General features: G+C 36.9%; 1 protein-coding gene across 11 annotated transcripts in view; it reads right to left on the reverse strand.

Annotated features, from left to right (window-relative positions):
* ANKRD31 (ankyrin repeat domain 31) overlaps positions 1 to 20,242 on the reverse strand; it is a 130,576-nt gene that overhangs the window by 83,343 nt on the left and 26,991 nt on the right. For 9 of the 11 annotated variants that reach the window (XM_067731016.1, XM_067731019.1, XM_067731015.1 and 6 more), the window contains 4 exons: positions 17,578 to 18,198; positions 14,835 to 15,106; positions 12,438 to 12,547; positions 2,517 to 2,672 (listed from right to left, as the gene is read on the reverse strand). In XM_067731016.1, the coding sequence (XP_067587117.1) occupies positions 2,517 to 2,672; positions 12,438 to 12,547; positions 14,835 to 15,106; positions 17,578 to 18,198 (1,159 nt within the window). The remainder of the gene's footprint in view (positions 1 to 2,516; positions 2,673 to 12,437; positions 12,548 to 14,834; positions 15,107 to 17,577; positions 18,199 to 20,242) is intronic. The other 2 variants (XM_067731017.1, XM_067731022.1) reach the window with 2 other exon arrangements.

The raw sequence follows: 20,242 nt of genomic DNA on the forward strand, positions 1-20,242 counted from the left end.
AGGACCCAGTGATGAACAGTATCAGTTCCAGGGTTGAAAGAAATTCCCAGCAGCAGCAAAGCCAGAGGGACCTTTATTCTGCAGAGAGCTACTCTAGACCACATAAAGGGCTACATATTCCAGAAAGAAATCAAATGTAACAAAGAATTTCCCTTCTCCTAAGGCTTACTCCTTCTGTGTTGTAAAACCACTCCTTGTAAATAAAGATGGAGTACATTTTATAACAGATCTTTTATTATCTCCCAAAACTGCAGGTTGGGAGATCCTTAAACAACATAGATTTTTCTTTTTAAAAATGTAAGTATCTTGGAGGAAATTTCTTCAAAGGTTTATAAGAATGTAAATTTCCTATGAAGACAATATAATTTAACGCATTTGTTTAAAAAGATTCAAGATCATAATAATATTAGTTATATGATCTAATGCAGCAATTGTTAACACCCACAGAGATATAAAGTGCACTCTCTTCATTACAGTCCTCAACAATTTTGCCTCTCATTTTTTATGTCTCTTGCCTTGCTGTTGGCTTAAACTTCTTGCTATTATCAATATCCTGACCTAAGCCAACCTTTCTTTTCAGTTCTAATGTGTCATAGGCTTAGGAATCAGATAGGATTCTGTGTAAAATAATGCTCAAGTCATTGATCTGACAGAGTTTTAGCAAAGAAGCTTTATTAGATCTATTTTAGGTATTCAGAATTTATTTTCAGGCTACTTCATGGTTGTCACCCTTGGTTTTGATAGGTAAAGAATTATTGAAATTGGTTTTTTAAATCAAAGATATCACAAAATGTAAATGAGGACTTAAAAATGCAAATGTTATCTATAAAAAGACCATTGGTCTGTTACTATAACGTTTTGTTAATTCCTCAAAAGGCACTTAAGCCTTTATTGGATTATCTCACAAAATAAATTTATTTAAACCTTCCTAGCAGATACTGTTTATCTTTTTGTTTTCATAGTATCTGGCACAGAGGAGGCATACGGTAAAAGCTCACTACATTGAATTATATGGAGGCCATACACCTCTTGTCAGTAGTTCTTGAACATTAATGAGAATAAATATCATCTAGGGAACTTGATTTCCAGATTTTAACCTACAGATTTTGATTGTGATTTTGAGTGATTTTGTGTGTGTGTGTGCTTTGGGAGGGTGAAGTAAAGGTTGCATTTTGAACAAATATTTTAAGTGACTCTTACGAAAATGGCTTATGGACAACCCTTTGCAAACACTGCCCTCTGCAATTCTGTGGGATGTGGTAGCCAGAAGTAGTAAAGGTCAGATTAAGATGCAAATTGAGAAGGAAAAATAGAAAACAAGAGAGTTCAAAAAGTCTGGAAAATATGGAAGGATAAAGAATTCATGAAGGTCACAGAAGTACCTAGGGAAGTGAGGAGAAGGTCACTGCCTGGCCAAAGACAAGCAGGGAATAGCAACTGGGGATGTTAGTGATGGCACAGAAAAAAAGGTTAATGAAAAGAAACATGTTAAGATTGATGCTTGGGAAATCCATAAAGTCCAGTTATTGGCATGTAGAACTACTCCTAAACTAAAGGAGCACATAGAGACTAAGAGAAAGAACCATGTATTTCTCAAAATCAAAGGAGCAAGTGCTCTGGCTAGCAAGTAAGGATCCAAGGTTGAGAGCTATAAGACCATAATGGATGAACTGGGTGTGAGACTTAGAATAATAGTCTTTAAAACCTTGATTATAGTATAAATCCAGGTGCTGCTAAAGTAAGTACTGGGCGTGCACTTGTAATCACCTGCTTGTCCATGGATCGTGCTGCTGATCTCTGTGTACCATAAGACTTTGTGCATTGTTTCATATACCGAGAAAGTCTAGAAACAATAGTAAAAGTATGGACACAGTGCTGCTCAGTGTTTTAAGTACTTACGTGCCTTTAAGGAATCATTCCTCTCCAGGAGAACGTATCAGGTTCTCCCCACAGGAAGACTGTACAGAGACCTAGCCTTGCAGAAAGACTGTTCTTTCTGAGCTTCCTGCCCCACCCTCTCTACCTCATAGTCTGTTCTCTCCATTTCCCTGGCAATTGTCCTTGCTGTACACCTACCATTTTATCATCAATTTTCCCTGAAGCTCAATGTACCATCAGCTTCTTTCAGCTTTGAACCTCACTTCTCTTCCATTAAAAGCTGAGTCTCATAGTAAAAATGCCCACACAAAGCCAGCAAGCCAGCCCCAGGAACCCCATCCTTCTGTGTAATGCTACTGCACATGGCCCACCTGGTGCAGTGGGCCTTTGAAGGCATAACCTTTGAAGGCAGGCATAATCTTTGAAGGTGAAATGTAATGTTCTTCTCCTGCCTCTCCCCCCCTATCTTACCACTTCCCTGGGAGATGATGGTGAAGCACTGCCTAAGTAGAAAAATTACCTGGAAGCTTTCTGTTTGAGACTTGCCTTAGTCCTACTTTGCCATACTTACATAGTAGTGACTCAGCTGAAACTACAAACCACTCTTAAGATAACTGTAAGTGGTAACCACAGCCTACCAGCATAACTTGGCTGATTAACATCTCCACCTTTCTTCATATAATGATGAACAAGATTAGCGTCATTGTTCAGAGCAGCTTTATACAGTAAGTTCTCTCCAAAGATGTTTCTACGGTTAATGTTACAACGAGATACTTTATTCAACTTCATTTTTTCTGAAATGAGGGCATGAACAAAAGAAAACAAAAAAATTAATAATCCTTATTTGAAAATCAAGAGGAATATAAGTAACAGAATGAATCCAGTCAACATTCTGGAATAGAGCATATTACATTATGGAGGAGTATTTCTTCCATTAACCCAACTATAATGGTATCTACATGCAAAAAGATGAAAAAGACAAATGTCATTAGTTTGAAATATTTGAGTAAATTATAAATCATGTAAGCAGTTTATATTGATTGAAACTCTAGGAAAGGTGCATGTATGAGAAGACTAATGGATTATTTTCTTAAAAGTTCTGGTGAAAGGTATTATTTAAATCCAGAATTAGATGTTATTAAACCTAACAAAATATTAAATACCAAAATGTCTTATAAAACCATGAGGAGAAAATCTCAGAAGTATATAAGGAAGATACAAAAATTAACCCCAGCAAGACCAGAAAAGAGAATGCTAAATTTTCTTTCTTTACTAAAAATAATTGTCATGAACTTAAATAAAGCTTGGTCTTGAGCAGTATAATAGTTTTGATTTCCTAACCTGGGAAATACACAATTAAAATAGTTTTCCAGGTTATATATACCAAGTATCATTTCTCCCCTGTGCCTCCTAAACTCCTCATCTAGATAATCCAAATCCTGTCAGTTTTTACAGATAATACTCATTTGGTTTTCCTGAATTTCAGAACAGCTTTTCTTTCCTTTGGCGCACCGCCCAGCTTGTAGGATTGAACCCGGGCCCTCGGCAGTGAGAGCGCAGAGTCCTAACCACTGGACCGCCAGGGAATTCCCTCAGAGGAACTTTGGTGATAGCTTTTCCAGGTTCATCTAAATAACCTGCCCCATCCTGCAACCTCCGAAAGGTAACTGAGTACTGCAACAGGTTTCTTAATGGACCACAATTTAACTGCTTTGTTTTTATTTGATTCTCTCCATTCAGTTCCACTGTAAAACAAACCAACTGCTGAACACCTGAGCCTGCCTTCCCCCACCCCAGACTACAAAGCATTCTGCTCCCACCAGATAAACTATATGCAAAAATCAATAGTCTTTACTCCCAGATCTGTCTTTTCCAGTTGTACCCGCTATTATAAATAAGCAATTTATTAAAAATAACAAATTAAGAATACAAAAATTTTCAATGAAAACTAAGTTGTGAAAGACATTCACTTCTAGTCATGACTAAATAACTGCTGTGACTTGCCCTCCCATTGTAAACAACTAGAATATTAAACAAAATATATGGGGGAAAAAGACCCTTTATTCAGACATTGGAAAACAGGTAGTTCAGACCTATTTGACTTCCCTGAGTGAAGACAAACAGTGAAGTGAGCCCTAAGGTCACTCACTCCAGCTTCTTGTCTGGAGGCTTTTCAGAGTATAGCACAAGCATAGCAAGGTGATTCTGCTGAGCTAAGGAGACAGAGGTCAGAGTCTGGGGAGGCTGGGGTGAACAGAATTTACAGGGCAGGGCACCAGAGATGAGAGCATAGAGAAAAGGCACCAGAAATCTATACAAAGGGCTCCTTGAGTCATTATCTGAATACTGAACTGCTCATGCGTGGGGTGAATCTTCATGAGGTTGGGCAAGAACAATTACCCAGGAACTATAAATTAACAACCATCAGAGATCACACAGGCTGGGAGACATTCACATTCCTGCCAGGCTGAGGAGAGACCTTGCTGAACTACTGGAACATTCAGAGAGACCTTTAATGGGTCATGTCTTAATAGCAGAGCTAAACTAGACCTAGAGTAAGGCCTACACTAGACCTGCCTAACAAGGTTTTTAAAAAAGTGTTGAAAGGATCAAACTGATCTTCAGGTAACTTGTTGGCCAAAACAAAAATCAACACTCTTAAAATACACAGAATGACACTGAATAACATTCTGCTGCATATGGATATACAATTGTTTTCCACTACAAAGGCCTTGTGCCTTTGTCAAAACTCGGTTTATTTCTGAACTCCCGTCTCCTTCCATGGACCTATTTCCCTATCTTGATGCGAATATCATGCTGTTTTGATTAAGCCATATAATAATTCTTGAAATCAGGTAATGTTAGCCCTTTAACTTTGTTCTTTATCAGAGCTGTCTTACTATTCTAGATTCTTTGCATTCCATATGAATTTTAGAACCAGCTTTGGCATTTCTACAAGAAAATCCTACAGGAATTTTGATTGAGATTGTGTAGAATCCATAAATATACCTGAGTAGAAATAACATCTTAATAATATTGTCTTCTGACTCAATCTCTCTCCATTTCTCTCCATCAAATTTCCTGTGTTTTCTCTGTTTAATATTTTGTAGGTTTCAGTGTACCTGTCTTTTACATCTTTTGCTAAATTTTATCTTTATTTCACATTCTTTATAACTGTGGCATAAATTTCACTTCCTAATTGTTTGGTTTTCATATTTCACTTTCTAATTGTTTGTTGCTAGAATACAGAAATATAATTAATATCTGTATATTGATCTTGTATCTTGCAACTTTGCTAAACTCACTTACAGTTGCTTTTATTGTAGATTCCATCAGATTTTCTATACAGACGATTATGTCACTTGTGACTAAAGACTGTTTTACTTCTTCTTTTCCAACATGGATGCCTTTTATTTGTTTTTCTTCCTGACTGTACTGACTAGGACCTCCGGTACAATGATCAACGGAAGTGGTGGGAACAGACATCCCTGTCTTATTTCTGATCTTAGGGGGAAAGCATTCACTCTTTCACCATTAAGTATGACAGCTGTGTATTTTTTTTGTAGATGCCCTTTGTCAGATTAACCAAGTTCCCCTCTATTCTGAGTCTGCTGAGAGTTTTCATCAGTAATGGATGTTAGGTGTTGTCAAAATCTTTCTTTGCATCATCTACTAAAATGATCATATGGTTTTTCTTTTTTAACTTATTAATATAACAAATTACAGTGATTGATTTTCAAATGTAATGTAATGGAAATTTTTTGTTCTAGTTCTGTAAAAAATGCCATTGGTAATTTGATAGGGATTGTACTGAATCTCTAGATTGCTTTGGGTAGTATAGTCATTTTCACAATATTGATTCTTCCAATCCAAGAACATGGTATATCTCTCCATCTGTTGGTATCATCTTTAATTTCTTTCATCAGTGTCTTACAGTTTTCTGCATAGAGGTCTTTTGTCACCCAAGGTAGGTTTATTCCTAGGTATTTTATTTTTTTGTTGCAATGGTAAATGGGAGTGTTTCCTTAATTTCTCTTTCAGATTTTTCATCATTAGTGTATAGGAATGCAAGAGATTTCTGTGTATTAATTTTGTGTCCTGCAACTTTACCAAATTCATTGATTAGCTCTAGTAGTTTTCTGGTGGCATTTTTAGGATTCTCTATGTATCCTGTCATCTGCAAACAGTGACAGTTTTACTTCTTCTTTTCCAGTTTGTATTCCTTTTATTTCTTTTTCTTCTCTGATTGCCGTGGCTAGGACTTCCAAAACTATGTTGAATAATAGTGGCGAGAGTGGACATCCTTGTCTTCTTCCTAATCTCAGAGGAAATGCTTTCAGTTTTTCACCATTGAGAATGATGTTTGCTGTGGGTTTGTCATATATGGCCTTTATTATGTTGAGGTAGGTTCCCTCTGTGCTCACTTTCTGGAGAGTTTTTGTCCTAAATAGGTGTTGAATTTTGTCAAAAGCTTTTTCTGCATCTATTGAGATGATCATATGGTTTTTATTCTTCAATTTGTTAATATGGTGTATCACATTGATTGATTTGCATATATTGAAGAATCCTTGCATCCCTGGGATAAATCCCACTTGATCATGGTGTATGATCCTTTTAATGTGTTGTTGTTAATCCTTTTAATGTGTAGTATTTTGTTGAGGATTTTTGCATCTATATTCATCAGTGATACTGCTCTGTAATTTTCTTTTTTAGTAGTATCTTTGTCTGGTTTTGGTATCAGGGTGATGGTGGCCTCATAGAATGAGTTTGGGAGTGTTCCTTCCTCTGCAATTTTTGGAAAGAGTTTGAGAAGGATGGGTGTTAGCTCTTCCCTAAATGTTTGATAGAATTCACCTGTGAAGCCATCTGGTCCTGGACTTCTGTGTGTTGGAAGATTTTTATTACAGTTTCAACTTCATTACTTGTGATTAGTCTGTTCATATTTTCTATATCTTCCTGGTTCAGTCTTGGAAGGTTATACCTTTCTAAGAATTTGTCCATTTCTTCCAGGTTGCCCATTTTATTGGCATAGAGTTGCTTGTAGTAGTCTCTTAGGATGCTTTGTATTTCTGCAGTGTCTGTTGTAACTTCTTTTTCATTTCTAATTTTACTGATTTGAGTCCTCTCCCTCTTTTTCTTGATGAGTCTGGCTAATGGTTTATCAATTTTGTTTATCTTCTCAAAGAACCAGCTTTTAGTTTTATTGATCTTTGCTATTGTTTTCTTTGTTTCTATTTCATTTATTTCTGCTCTGATCTTTATGATTTCTTTCCTTCTGCTAACTTTGAGTTTTGCTTGCTCTTCTTTCTCTAGGTCCTTTAGGTGTAAGGATAGATTGTTTATTTGAGATTTTTCTTGTTTCTTGAGGTACGCTTGTGTAGCTATAAACTTCCCTCTTAGAACTGCTTTTGCTGCATCCCATAGGTTTTGGATCATCGTGTTTTCATTGTCATTTGTCTCTAGGTATTTTTTAATCTCCTCAGCCATCTCTTGGTTATTTAGTAACGTATTGTTTATCCTCCATGTGTTTGTGGTTTTTACATTTTTTTCCCTGTAATTCATTTCTAATCTCATAGCGTTGTGGTCAGAAAAGATGTTTGATATGATTTCAATTTTCTTAAATTTACTGAGGCTTACTTTGTGACCCAAGATGTGATCTATCCTGGAGAATGTTCTGTGTGCACTTGAGAAGAAATTGTGATCTGCTGTTTTTGGATGGAATGTCCTATAAATATCACTTAAATTTATCTGGTCTTTTGTGTCAGTTAAAGCTTCTGTTTCCTTATTTATTTTCATTTTGGATGATCTGTCCATTGGTTTAAGTGAGGTGTTAAAGTCCCCCACCATTATTGTGTTACTGTCGATTTCCTCTTTCACAGCTGTTAGCATCTGCCTTATGTATTGAGGTGCTCCTATGTTGGGTGCATATGTATTTATAATTGTTATATCTTCTTCTTGGATTGATCCCTTGATCATTATGTAGTGGCCTTCCTTGTCTCTTGTAACATTCTTTATTTTAAAGTCTATTTTATCTGATATGAGTATTGCTACTCCAGCTTTCTTTTGATTTCCATTTGCATGGAATATCTTTTTCCAACCGCTCACTTTCAGTCTGTATGTGTCCCTAGGTCTGAAGTGGGTCTCTTGTAGACAGCATATAGATGGGTCTTGTTTTCGTATCCATTCAGCAGGCCTGTGTCTTTTGCTTGGAGCATTTAATCCATTCACGTTCAAGTTAATTATCGATATGTATGTTCCTATTACCATTTTCTTAATTGTTTTGGGTTTGTTTTTGTAGGTCCTTTTCTTCTCTTGTGTTTCCCACTTAGAGAAGTTCCTTTAGCATTTGTTGAAGAGCTGGTTTGGTGGTGCTGAATTCTCTTCGCTTTTGCTTGTCGGTAAAGCTTTTGATTTCTCCATCGAACCTGAATGAGATCCTTGCCAGGTAGAGTAATCTTGGTTGTAGGTTCTTCCCTTTCATCACTTTAAATATATCATGCTACTCCCTCCTGGCTTGTAGAGTTTCTGCTGAGAAATCAGCTGTTAACCTTATGGGAGTTCTCTTGTATGTTGTCATTTTTCCCTTGCTGCTTTCAATAATTTTTCTTTGCCTTTAATTTTTGCCAATTTGATTACTCTGTGTCTCGGTGTGTTTCTCCTTGGGGTTTATCCTGTATGGGACTTGCTGCGTTTCCTGGACTTGGGTGGCTATTTCCTTTCCCATGTTAGGGAAGTTTTGAATATAATCTCTTCAAATATTTTCTTGGGGCCTTTCTCTCTCTCTTCTCCTTCTGGGACCCCTATAATGCAAATGTTGTTGCATTTAATGTTGTCCCAGAAGTCTCTTAGGCTGTCTTCATTTTTTTTCATTCCTTTTTCTTTATTCTGTTCTGCAGCAGTGAATTCCACAATTCTGTCTTCCAGGTCACTTATCTGTTCTTCTGTCTCAGTTATTCTGCTGTTGATTCCTTCCAGTGTAGTTTTCATTTCAGTTATTGTATTGTTCATCTCTGTTTGTTTGTTCTTTAATTCTTCTAGGTCTTTGTTAAACATTTCTTGCATCTTCTCCATCTTTGCCTCCATTCTTTTTCCGAGGTCCTGGATCATTTTCACTATCATTATTATGAATTCTTTTTCTGGAAGGTTGCCTATCTCCACTTCATTGAGTTGTTTTTCTGGGGTTTTATCTTGTTCCTTCATCTGGTACATAGCCCTCTGCCTTTTCATTTTGTCTATCTTTCTGTGAATGTGGTTTTTGTTCCACAGGCTGCAGGATTGTAGTTCTTCTTGCTTCTGCTGTCTGCCCTCTGGTGGATGAGGCTATCTAAGAGGCTTGTGCAAATTTCCTGATGGGAGGGACTGGTGGTGGGTAGAGCCGGGTGTTGCTCTGGTGGGCAGAGCTCAGTAAAACTTTAATCTGCTTGTCTGCTGATGGGTGGGGCTGAGTTCCCTCCCTGTTGGTTGTTTGGCCTGAGGCAACCCAACACTGGAGCCTACCTGGGCTCTTTGGTGGGGCTAATGACAGACTCTGGGAGGGCTCACACCAAGGAGTACTACCCAGAACTTCTGCTGACACTGTCCTTGTCCTCACGGTGAGACACAGCCACCCCCCGCCTCTGCAGGAGACCCCCCAACACCAGCAGGCAGGTCTGGTTCAGTCTCCCCTGCGGTCACTGCTCCTTCCCCTGGGTCTCGATGCGCACACTACTTTGTGTATGTCCTCCAAGAGTGGAGTCTCTGTTTTCCCCAGTCCTGTCGAAGTCCTGCAATCAAATCCCACTAGCCTTCAAAGTCTGATTCTCTAGGAATTCCTCCTCCCGTTGCTGGACCCCTGGGTTGGGAAGCCTGACGTGGGGCTCAGAACCTTCACTCCAGTGGGTGGACTTCTGTGGTATAAGTGTTCTCCAGTCTGTGAGTCACCCACCCAGCAGTCATGGGATTTGATTTTACTCTGATTGTGCCCCTCCTACTGTCTCATTGTGGCTTCTCCTTTGTCTTTGGATGTGGGGTATCTTTTTTGGTGAGTTCCAGTGTCTTCCTGTCAATGATTGTCCAGCAGCTAGTTGTGATTCTGGTGTTCTCACGAGAGGGAGTGAGAGCACGTCCTTCTACTCCGCCATCTTGGTTCCTCTCCCCTCACCTTCATTTTTGAAAGATATTTTGCTAGGTATAGAATTCTAGGTTCTAGTTATAGAATTCTATAGAATTTATTTTAGTACTTTAAAGCTGCTGCTCCACTGTCTTCTTGCTTGCACTGTTTCCAACAAGAAATTTAATATCATCCTTATGACATGAAAAAAAAAAAACATGGCCTTTTTTTCCTTATCAACACATACATATTCTTCTGACTTCCTAAATGACTGAATATTATTTCATTGGTTACATTATAATTTGTTAACTATTCACTTAATTTAGATCGTTTCTAGTCATTTTATTATAATAAACAATGCTGTAATGAACATCTTTATAAAATATATTTACATATTTAAGCAAATACAGCCATAGAATAAATCCCTTTAAACAGAATTGCAGATTCAAAAGAATTGTGATTTAAAATTCTGATGAATGTAAATAAACTGCCCTAAAAAAAGACTGAAAAAACTTTTACCAAAAACATATGAGATTGTTTACTTTTTCCACATTCTTGCCACTGGGAATTCTCAAATGTTTATTGGTATTCTCTTAGGTGAAAATTGTACTTGTTAATTTGCATTTCTTTAAGTATGAGTGAGATGTTAATCTTTTCATGTATTTACATTTTTTTTTTCTGTGAACTCCTATTTTTCTTTATCCTTACTGTTTTGTAAGAGCTCTCTGCATACTAGTATAATTAACCCCTTGTCATGTGTTATTAATATTTCTTCTGTGTTTGATGATTGTTTTTTTTTTTAGGATATCTTTCCATACAATTTTTAAAAAATGTATATAGTCAGTTTTATCATTCTTTTCCCTTCTGGCTTCTGGTCTTGAATTGTTCTTTACAAAGGGTTTTTCCAAGATTATAAAAAGATTCACTTGTCTTTTCTCCTAGAACTTTTCTTTTCCTTTAACTCTGGCCAGACTGGAATTAAATTTGGTATAAGGAATGTTATAGGGATCCAACTGTTTGTGTTTTTCACTATTTATTATTTACTCCTTCTTTCTGCCATCAATTTGAGATGCCATATTTATCACAGACCTACCCCCATATTCCCATTGTATCTGGCTTCTACATCTAAACCCTTTATTCTGTTTCACTGATTTATCTGTCTATTCCTGTGCCAATACCAACTTATTTTAACTTCTATTGTTTTCTAATTGCTTTCACATTATGTAGAGCAGGTTCCTGCCTCTCCACTCTCCCTTTGTTTTATTTTTCAGAATTTTGTTAGTCTTTTATATTTATTTTTCCAGCTGAAATTTTGTATCATTCTCATAGCTAACCTCCAGCCTTATAAAGCAAAACAAAACAGAACAATTAACAAATACACAAAAATCTGTTTTTGATTGAGCTCTCATGCATTTACAGAATAATTTAGGGAGAAGTAAGTTTCTTTCAATGCTGAATCTTTATGGTCAAGAATAAGGCTCTTCTTTCCATTTATTCAAGCCTTTTTTATGTCCCTCAGCATAATTTTTACACTTTCTCCTTACAGGTATGGCAATTTCTTATTAGGTATATAAGCAGGTATTTTCTCTCTTTTGTAACTATTATAAATGGGATCTTCTCTTATATTTTGTAACTGGGTAATACTTATGTATATGAAAGGTATTTACTTTTGTCTTCTTTTGGTTTATTGAATTTTTTAAACTTTTTAGCTGGAAATAATTTCCGTTTTGTAAAAATAAAACAAAGGATTCCCCCATTGTTAACATTTTGCCGCCACTTAAATCATTCTATCTGCCTCTTTATATATACATACACATGCACACAGACACATATACACATAATGAATAACTTGCATACACCATGCCTCTTTACTTAGTAATACTTAAGAGCATATTCTCTAAAAGCAAGGACACTATCTTACATAACCAAATTATTAAATTAAGAAAATTTAACATTGATACAATATTATTCTTTAATCTACAGTCCATATTTCAATTCTGCCAACTGTCCCGCCATCTATTATTTTGTAACCAGTACTCCTGGGTTCTTATTATTTCTGATAGTTTTTTAGTTCATTCTTTGGGGTTTTATATATAGGAACAAAGAAATAACATCTAAATATATAATAATTTCCTCTATTTATTCTTCTGGTTATAATTTCCCAAAGCCTATGCTAGGTTAGTCACACCACAAATAGGTCAGATATCTAAATTTGAAACGGGTTCTGAAACTATTCTCTTAAAAGTAAAAGTACAGGAAATATAGCAGTCTATGAGGCAGAAGTTCAGGATCCTAGTTATACTACTAATGAGCTGTGCAGTGCTGGGGAAAATCCTTAACCTCTCTGAACTTCCTCATCAGTAGAATGAGAAAGTTGAGACATATAATCTCTAAATCCTTTTTTAGTACCAGGATTCTATATTTTTGTAAGTTACTTATTAAAGAAATAAAGAAATAAAATAGGCCTCACCATTTTTCCTTGCAAGTTTTCTGTTTTTCCTGATCTGTTCTCCACTCTCGAGTCTGGATGAATGCACAGTCTTCCCTTTACCTTCAATCCTTAAAGCAGGATTCTGCATTCTTGAAAAATAAATGTGCTTTTAAAATTACTATCATGTTCTCCACAACCGTTCAAAAAGAATCATACCGAATTTTTGACTAATTTTTTTTAAAACTCGAAGATATTTTACTGAGCTGTTGTCAAGCAGGATAGCAGTTTTAAACATGGAGATGGCTCCTGAGTAAACTGCAGATAATTCTGTGACAGACATGCCAGTCATTATGGTTTGTCTTTGTGCCACCTATGGGTTTCTCTCCTTTAGGGATAGTCACCTATAAGTGAGTATTCTGAGGCTCCTGTCCCTCACTCCCCATGCTGGCATGCCACTATCCACTCTATTCACAACTTCTAGGAAAAAAGAGGCAGGCAAAAAAAAGGACTTGCCCTGTGGTATGGCACTGATCAAAAACTGTAAAATACTGGCATAAAAGCATATATGGGTAGGTTTATTTTGGTTCTCTCTATTCTGAGAGCCCCAAAATAAACCTACCCATATATCGTCAATTAATCTATGACAAAGGAGCCAAGAATATACAATGGGGAAAGGACAGTCTCTTCAGTAAATGGTGTTGGGAAAACTGGACAGCCAAATGCAAGAGAATAAAGCTGGATCACAATCTTTTTTTTTTTTTTTTTTTTTTGCGGTACGTGGGCCTCTCACTGTTGTGGCCTGTCCTGTTGCGGAGCACAGGCTCCGGAGGCACAGGCTCAGCGGCCATGGCTCACTGGCCCAGCCGCTCCGTGCGGCATGTGGGATCTTCCCGGACCGGGGCACGAACCGGTGTCCCCTGCATTGGCAGGCGGACTCTCAACCACTGCACCACCAGGGAAGCCCCTGGATCACAATCTTACACCATATACAAAAAATCAACTCAAAATGGATTGAAGACTTGAAAGTAAGACTTGAAACCACAGAACTCCTAGGAAAAAACATAAGTAAGCACCTTGACATCAGTCTTGGCAATGATTTTTTGGATTTGACACCAAAAGCAAAAATAAAGAAATGAGACTACATCAACCTAAAAAGTTTCAGTACAGCAAATGAAACTATCAACAAAATGAAAAGACAATCTACCAAATGGGAGAAAATATTTGCACATCATATACTTGAAAAGGGATTAATATCCAAAACATATAAAGAACTCATACAACTCAATAGCAAAGAGAAAAGCAATCCGATTAAAAAACGTGAGAGGAACTAAAAAGACATTTCCAAAGAAGGCACTCAAATGGCCAGCAGGTACATGAAAAGGTGCTTAGCATCACTGATCATCAAGGAAATGTAAATCAAAACCACAATGAGATATCATCCCACACCAGTCAGAATGGCCATCATCAAAAAGTCTACAAATAATAAATGCTGGAGAGGGTGTGGAGAAAAGGGAACCCTCTTGCACTGCTGGTGGGAATGTAAATTGGTGCAACCACGACGGAAAACAGTATGGAGATTCCTCAAAAATTAAAAAGAGAACTACCATATGATCCAGCAATTCCACTCCTGGGTATTTATCCAAAGGAAACAAAATCACTATCTCAAAATAATATCTGCAGTCCCATTTGTACTGTGGCTTTACTTACAATAGTCAAGACATGGAAGCAACCTAAATATCCATCTATGGACGAATAAATAAAGAAAATGTGATACACACACACACACACACACACACACACACACACAATGGAATGGTATTCAGCCACAAAAAAGAAAAAATCCTGCCATTTGCTAGAACATGAATGGGCCTTGAGAGCATTATGCTAAGTGAAATAAGTCAGAGAAAGACAAATACTGTATGATCTCACTTACATGTGGAATCTAAAACAAAAAAACAAAAAATCAAAAAAACAAAAACCCTAAACTAATAGATACAGAGAACAGACTAGTTCTGGAGGTAGGAGACGGTGTGGGTGGGTGAAATGGGTGAAGGTGGTCAAAAGGTACAAACTTCCAGTTATAAGATAAATAAGTCCAGGGGATGTAATGTACAGCATGGTGACTATAGTTAATAATACTGTATTGTACATTTGAGAAGTTGCTAAGAGAGTAGACCTTAAAAGTTCTCATCACAAGAAAAAAAATTTGTAACTATGTGTGGTGAGAGATGTTAAAGAAAGAAAATTAGCATTAAGCTAAAATACAACAATTTCCCATTATTTTGTCTTAAAAAAAGAAAGTAAAAGAGTTTTCTGGGGTTTTTTTAAGTTGCAAAATTAATAAAATAACAAAACTGAAAAATAAAGTTCTTTACTTAGAGGTACACTGACTCTAATGTCCCAAACACAGAATTATGTATTAGGTTGGTAGCATACCTGAAATTCTCAGTTGAAGAGTTATTATTTGTTTGATCCTCACAGCCAAGTATTTTGGGTAAAATCTTTTCTGGCATCTTATATATGTCAGCTGTGGGCTTTGCATCTCTGCCTACTTTCAGTCTGGATGATCTCCTTAACACACATGGAGTGTCCTGGTCAGAGCTATTTTCCACTGGCTTTGAATTTCCCTTATTATTTAGTGGATCACAAGAGGTGACATTTTGATGAACCAAAGTTTGCAATCCAAATGGATTTGGGTCTTCTAGACTCTGTAATAAGATGTAAATACATACACAAATAATTACAACAATGCAAAAAAATAAAATAAAATTAGAAGAAATTAAGTTTTATCTTGTCCTTTGATTACACAAAAATACCTTATAAGATGGAAATACAAAAACCCATAGACATATGTGAACATAATGTAAATTTTATCATAGTTAATGTAACAAATGACAATGCAGATTTTTTTTTTTTTCAGTATGCGGGCCCCCCCACCGCTGCGGCCCCTCCCGTCGCGGAGTGCAGGCTCTGGATGCGAAGGCCCAGCGGCCATGGCCCACGGGGCCAGCCGCTCCGCGGCATGCGGGATCCTCCCAGACGGGGGCACGAACCCGCATCCCCTGCATCGGCAGGCGGACTCCCAACCACTTCGCCACCAGGGAAGCCCCGACAATGCAGATTTAAAAGCCTAAGACAAGAAAAGCATAAGTAAATATTATTTTTATCAATATTCATCCTTAAAACTCAAGGATAAACCTAAGGTCACTCTGGGTGCTTTAATTTCATAGGAAATGGGTAGCACGAAATGATGAGAGACACATAAAAAGAGTAGTACTGTCACGCCAGGCCAGATCAGTGTTCTATTCAGCCTAGTATTTTGTTATTTGATAGCAACAGTAAGTGATATTTGTGGGATGAGATACTATATAACTTCCATTATATTGATTTTAAAAGGTTAGCAGTATATCATGAACGGCTCTAACTTCCCCTTAAAGTTAAATCCATTATAGATTTAACTTTTGTGGGGATACATATTTTTATACATATCACGTAAACCTTTCTTGAGCTTATTTATATATCCAGCTTGCAAAGCTTCTCAAGATAACAAGTTTCATATTTTATTTAAAATATTTATTTATTTGGCTGCACCGGGTCTTAGTTGCAGCACACGGGGTCTTTGTTGCCACATGTGGGATCTTCGTTGCGGCATATGGGATCTTTAGTTGTGGCATGCAGGATCTAGTTCCCTGACCAGGGATCGAACCCGGGCCGCTTCCATTGGGAGCGCAGAGTCTTAACAACTGGACCACCAGGGAAGTCCCACAAGTTTCATATTTTTATTATAGCTAAGTAAAAGAGTATTTACTTTGATTTGTTCTAAATCAATCTCTTTTCTACTTCTAAGTAGACTTTTTTTTGAAGACCTCCTAAGTTCATGCTTACTCTATCAATACCAGTCATAATTTCCTACACTTTACTCATATTACCTCTTTTTAGATTAGAATCCTGGAATGTTTAACTTAATCTTCATGCCCTATCCCCATGATTAGTTTCTCTTTTTCTGGATTTTTTAAACATATCATTATATCTGTTTTGAAATTTTTTGACCAGAATTGCATGCAGTATTATTCCAGGTGTGTATGTTATAACCTGAGCTTAGTATAATGTTATTTAAATCTTCCAAGAAATGTTCACAGGAGCATTTTGGTAATAGCCAGAAGGAGGATAGAAAAGAAAAGAAAAAAAAATCCAAATGACCATCATTAGTGAATTGGTTAAATAAATTATATTATTATACACACACACACACACACACACACACACACACACACACACACACACACACACACACCCATAGAGTGGAATACCATTCAACAAGTAGAAAGATTTAAGTAGTGCTACTTTTGTTGACACAGAAAGATAACCACGATGTATTATTAAATTTTAAAAACAAATTGCAAAGCATTATGTATAATATAATCCCATTTATATAAAATAAACTTACATAGAATTATGCATAGAAAAAAATGGAGACATGCAGCAAACTGTTAACAATGATTATCTCTGGAAAGTGGAATGTGGGAGACTTCCTCTTACTGTAATGTTTGATTTTTTTTTTTTATAATGAGGATGTGTTACTATTATAATCAGGAAAAAATAAAGATTATTTTTAAAAAGAAAAAAATTGTCAACATGAAAAAGGGACTTGGCAAGTGACAGGCCACTCCAGGGTCTCCAAGCATAATAGTCCAGGAATTCTACACCCAAGAACTGTGTCACCTGACAGTATCCTCAGACACAGTATGCCAAGTTGTACTGAAGCCAGGCATAATTTTCTCCCTCTCCTGGCAGTCCAATTGCATATATTTTACTTCCAACTAGAAACTGATGTGGGTATCTTATCTCTACTCTGCACCTAGGCAGACATAGTGATTTTCTGAGCTAATCGGGAAAATTCTGGTAACAATTTTTTTCCTTCTGCTATATAAGCAATGTAATGATGATATATCTTCTCAGGTTTTCAGAGGAGAAACTTATCTATTTTAACTTTTAACCCCTTGAAAACTCTACCCCGGGAACCTCAATAAAGGTAACTATATGCTTCAAAGTCAAAAAGTATCTTCTGAGTGCTGGTATTTGGGTAGAAGGTTTGAATTTAAAATAAAGTATATGGGCAATGAAGACTTGTTAAAGGTCACTATAAAAGGCAAAATCATAGACTCATACTTGCACTTACTTGTTGCACTGAAAGATGCTTGTCCTGTAGCTCACCTAACTTGGAATCTTGTTCAACTGGTTGAGTAGAACAAAGAGTCTCAAAATTCACCTCTGCTATTTGTGTACAATCTTCATCAGTCTGAGACATACTGGGCTCCACTCCTAAACATTCATTTCCAGCACTGAGACTGGTATCTCCCTCTTTTCTGTGACAGATGGGTTCCACCTTGGCTTCTGACAACGTGTTTAAGGCTGCTAACGACTCAGCTGGCAATGCATCATCCTTTGAGTTTTCTAGTAAATCTTTGTGACATGTCAAAGGTATTGATATGGAACTCGAAGAATTGCTCAATGGGTTCATCAACTCTTTACATTGAAAATCACTCATTATTCTAATTGGTCTTTCCTCCTGGGTGATTTCTGGTGATGTCAGTAACTTTTCTAAGATAGACACAAAAGTTTCAAGAGAGCTTTCTTCATCTTTGGTTTCTTCAGAAGTCATGGTCAATGTGACGTCCTTGCTAGGCTCCTTCTCTGGCTCTATTAACAAGTTCTCCTTTACAGCAAATGTACCAAGTTCTTTAATAGTAGTACTTGAGAGAAGGCTTATTTCAGGAGAGTCTCTGTTTCTACTTAGTTCCTGTATATTCCAAATAGAATTTACATCATTATTACATATACAAAAAAGTGTTTAAAATGAAAATGTTATAGTTTTCTAGTTCATCATGTTGCTAAGTTACCACCAAAAGCTTTATCAACTTTCCTCCCTTCCATAAATAAAAATACTCTTTATTGGGGCTTCCCTGGTGGCGCAGTGGTTGAGGGTCCGCCTGCCGATGCAGGGGACGTGGGTTCGTGCCCCGGTCCGGGAGGATCCCGCGTGCCGCGGAGCGGCTGGGCCTGTGGGCCGTGGCCGCTGGGCCTGCGTGTCCGGAGCCTGTGCTCCGCAACGCGAGAGGCCACAGCAGTGAGAGGCCCGCGTACCACACACACACAAAAAAATACTCTTTATTACTTTCCTATACCAAATTACTAATGACTGTGAACACATGGTTAAACATTTAATAGTAGACCAAGGGTAAAATTGGCCGGGCCATAATTACAGATGGCAAATTATCTATTCAGCTAAGTTTAAATTATCTGGGCTAAGGGAAGACCAGAGATAACATGGATAGTTAAATCAACAGATAATCTAAAAACTTCACTGCAGTTAATAGTTGAAAAATTCTCCCTTGCTAAAAATCCCTATTGAATTTTATTAATTAACCAGGAACAAAATTGGTGTAGTTTCACCTTCCTTTTATTCCCCACCTCTGTAAGCATATGTAAATGTGATGTAAAAAGGCCAAAGGACAGGTGGTCAGGGAGGAGAAAAGGAGAAATGAAAACAGTTCTATGTAAATATTACAAGCTCTGGCTATAAATCAATGGTTCTGACTTATGGTTGTTTTAAACAAAAAACACAAAACTGCAAAACACAAAATGACTATTATCTTCAAAGACATCACCTTAATAGGTTATACCTGTTCTCACAATATTTCCAATGATCAAAATATTATTAGACTTCCTCTTTTGAAAGCGCTTTCAAAATTGTTTATAAGCCATTCAAGAAAATCAGTCTCAATAACTTAAAAGCATTAAACTTTCTTTCAACATTGAAAACTGTTAATTTGCTTGACCTTAAATATCAGAATGGGTTTCAGTGACTTCTGCCTGTTTCTAAAAATCAAATCCACCTTCACTGACACATCACTCTTCCAGAATGCACTGTAACTTGTAAGCCCTCTAATACTATGATTTGATTTGAGTAAGGGAAGTGAAAACCATTTTATTCTCCCTCTCTTCCTTTTCTACCTGCCACCATTTATATTCGCTGTACATAGCATCCAGAGCTTAATAAGATATATTTATTAGCAATGCAAACTATAATTTGCTCAGAAAGATAAAAGAAATTTAGAAGGAATTGAAGAACTGGATCCTATCCATTCTTGAAGTCATGTTCAAGATTTCCCTCTTATCTGAAGTCCTTATATCTACTAAATTCAAGGCCTTAGATCTAATAAAGTATATATATGTGTATATATATATATATATATATATATATATATATATATATAGAACTCTGCCCTAAAGGAAATTAATTCCTAAATTAAGATTGAAGGCATTAATACATAAGACATTAAATAAACTATAAATCGTGCTTCGCTGCTGGCGCAGTGGTTGAGAGTCCGCCTGCTGATGCAGCAGACGCAGGTTCGTGCCCCGGTCTGGGAAGATCCCACATGCCGCTGAGCCTGTGTGTCTGGAGCCTGTGCTCCGCAACAGGAGAGGCCACAACAGTGAGAGGCCCGCGTACCGCAAAAAAAATAAATAAATAAAAAAATAAATAAATAAACAAACTATAAATAATGTCAAAAACACTGCATGAACTCAAATGAATGGCATAAACCATAGCCCTAGTGTAACAAGAATAAGTTTTCTGGGGGGAAAGAAATGGAGGCAGTGAAGGGTTTTCAAGATTGCCTGAAAAATGCTCGGTTAAACAAAGTTAAACAGATTTATTTACTACAAGACTTTTCAAAACGTGCACTGTAAATCTCTGAGGAGACTTTAGGATACAGTGTTCTCTAAACTTCTTTGTTCAAAAAAATCCTTTATTCTCAAAGATCTATTAATGTCACAGG

Source organism: Pseudorca crassidens, chromosome 3, assembly GCF_039906515.1.
Source record: "Pseudorca crassidens isolate mPseCra1 chromosome 3, mPseCra1.hap1, whole genome shotgun sequence".
NCBI lineage: Eukaryota > Metazoa > Chordata > Mammalia > Artiodactyla > Delphinidae > Pseudorca > Pseudorca crassidens.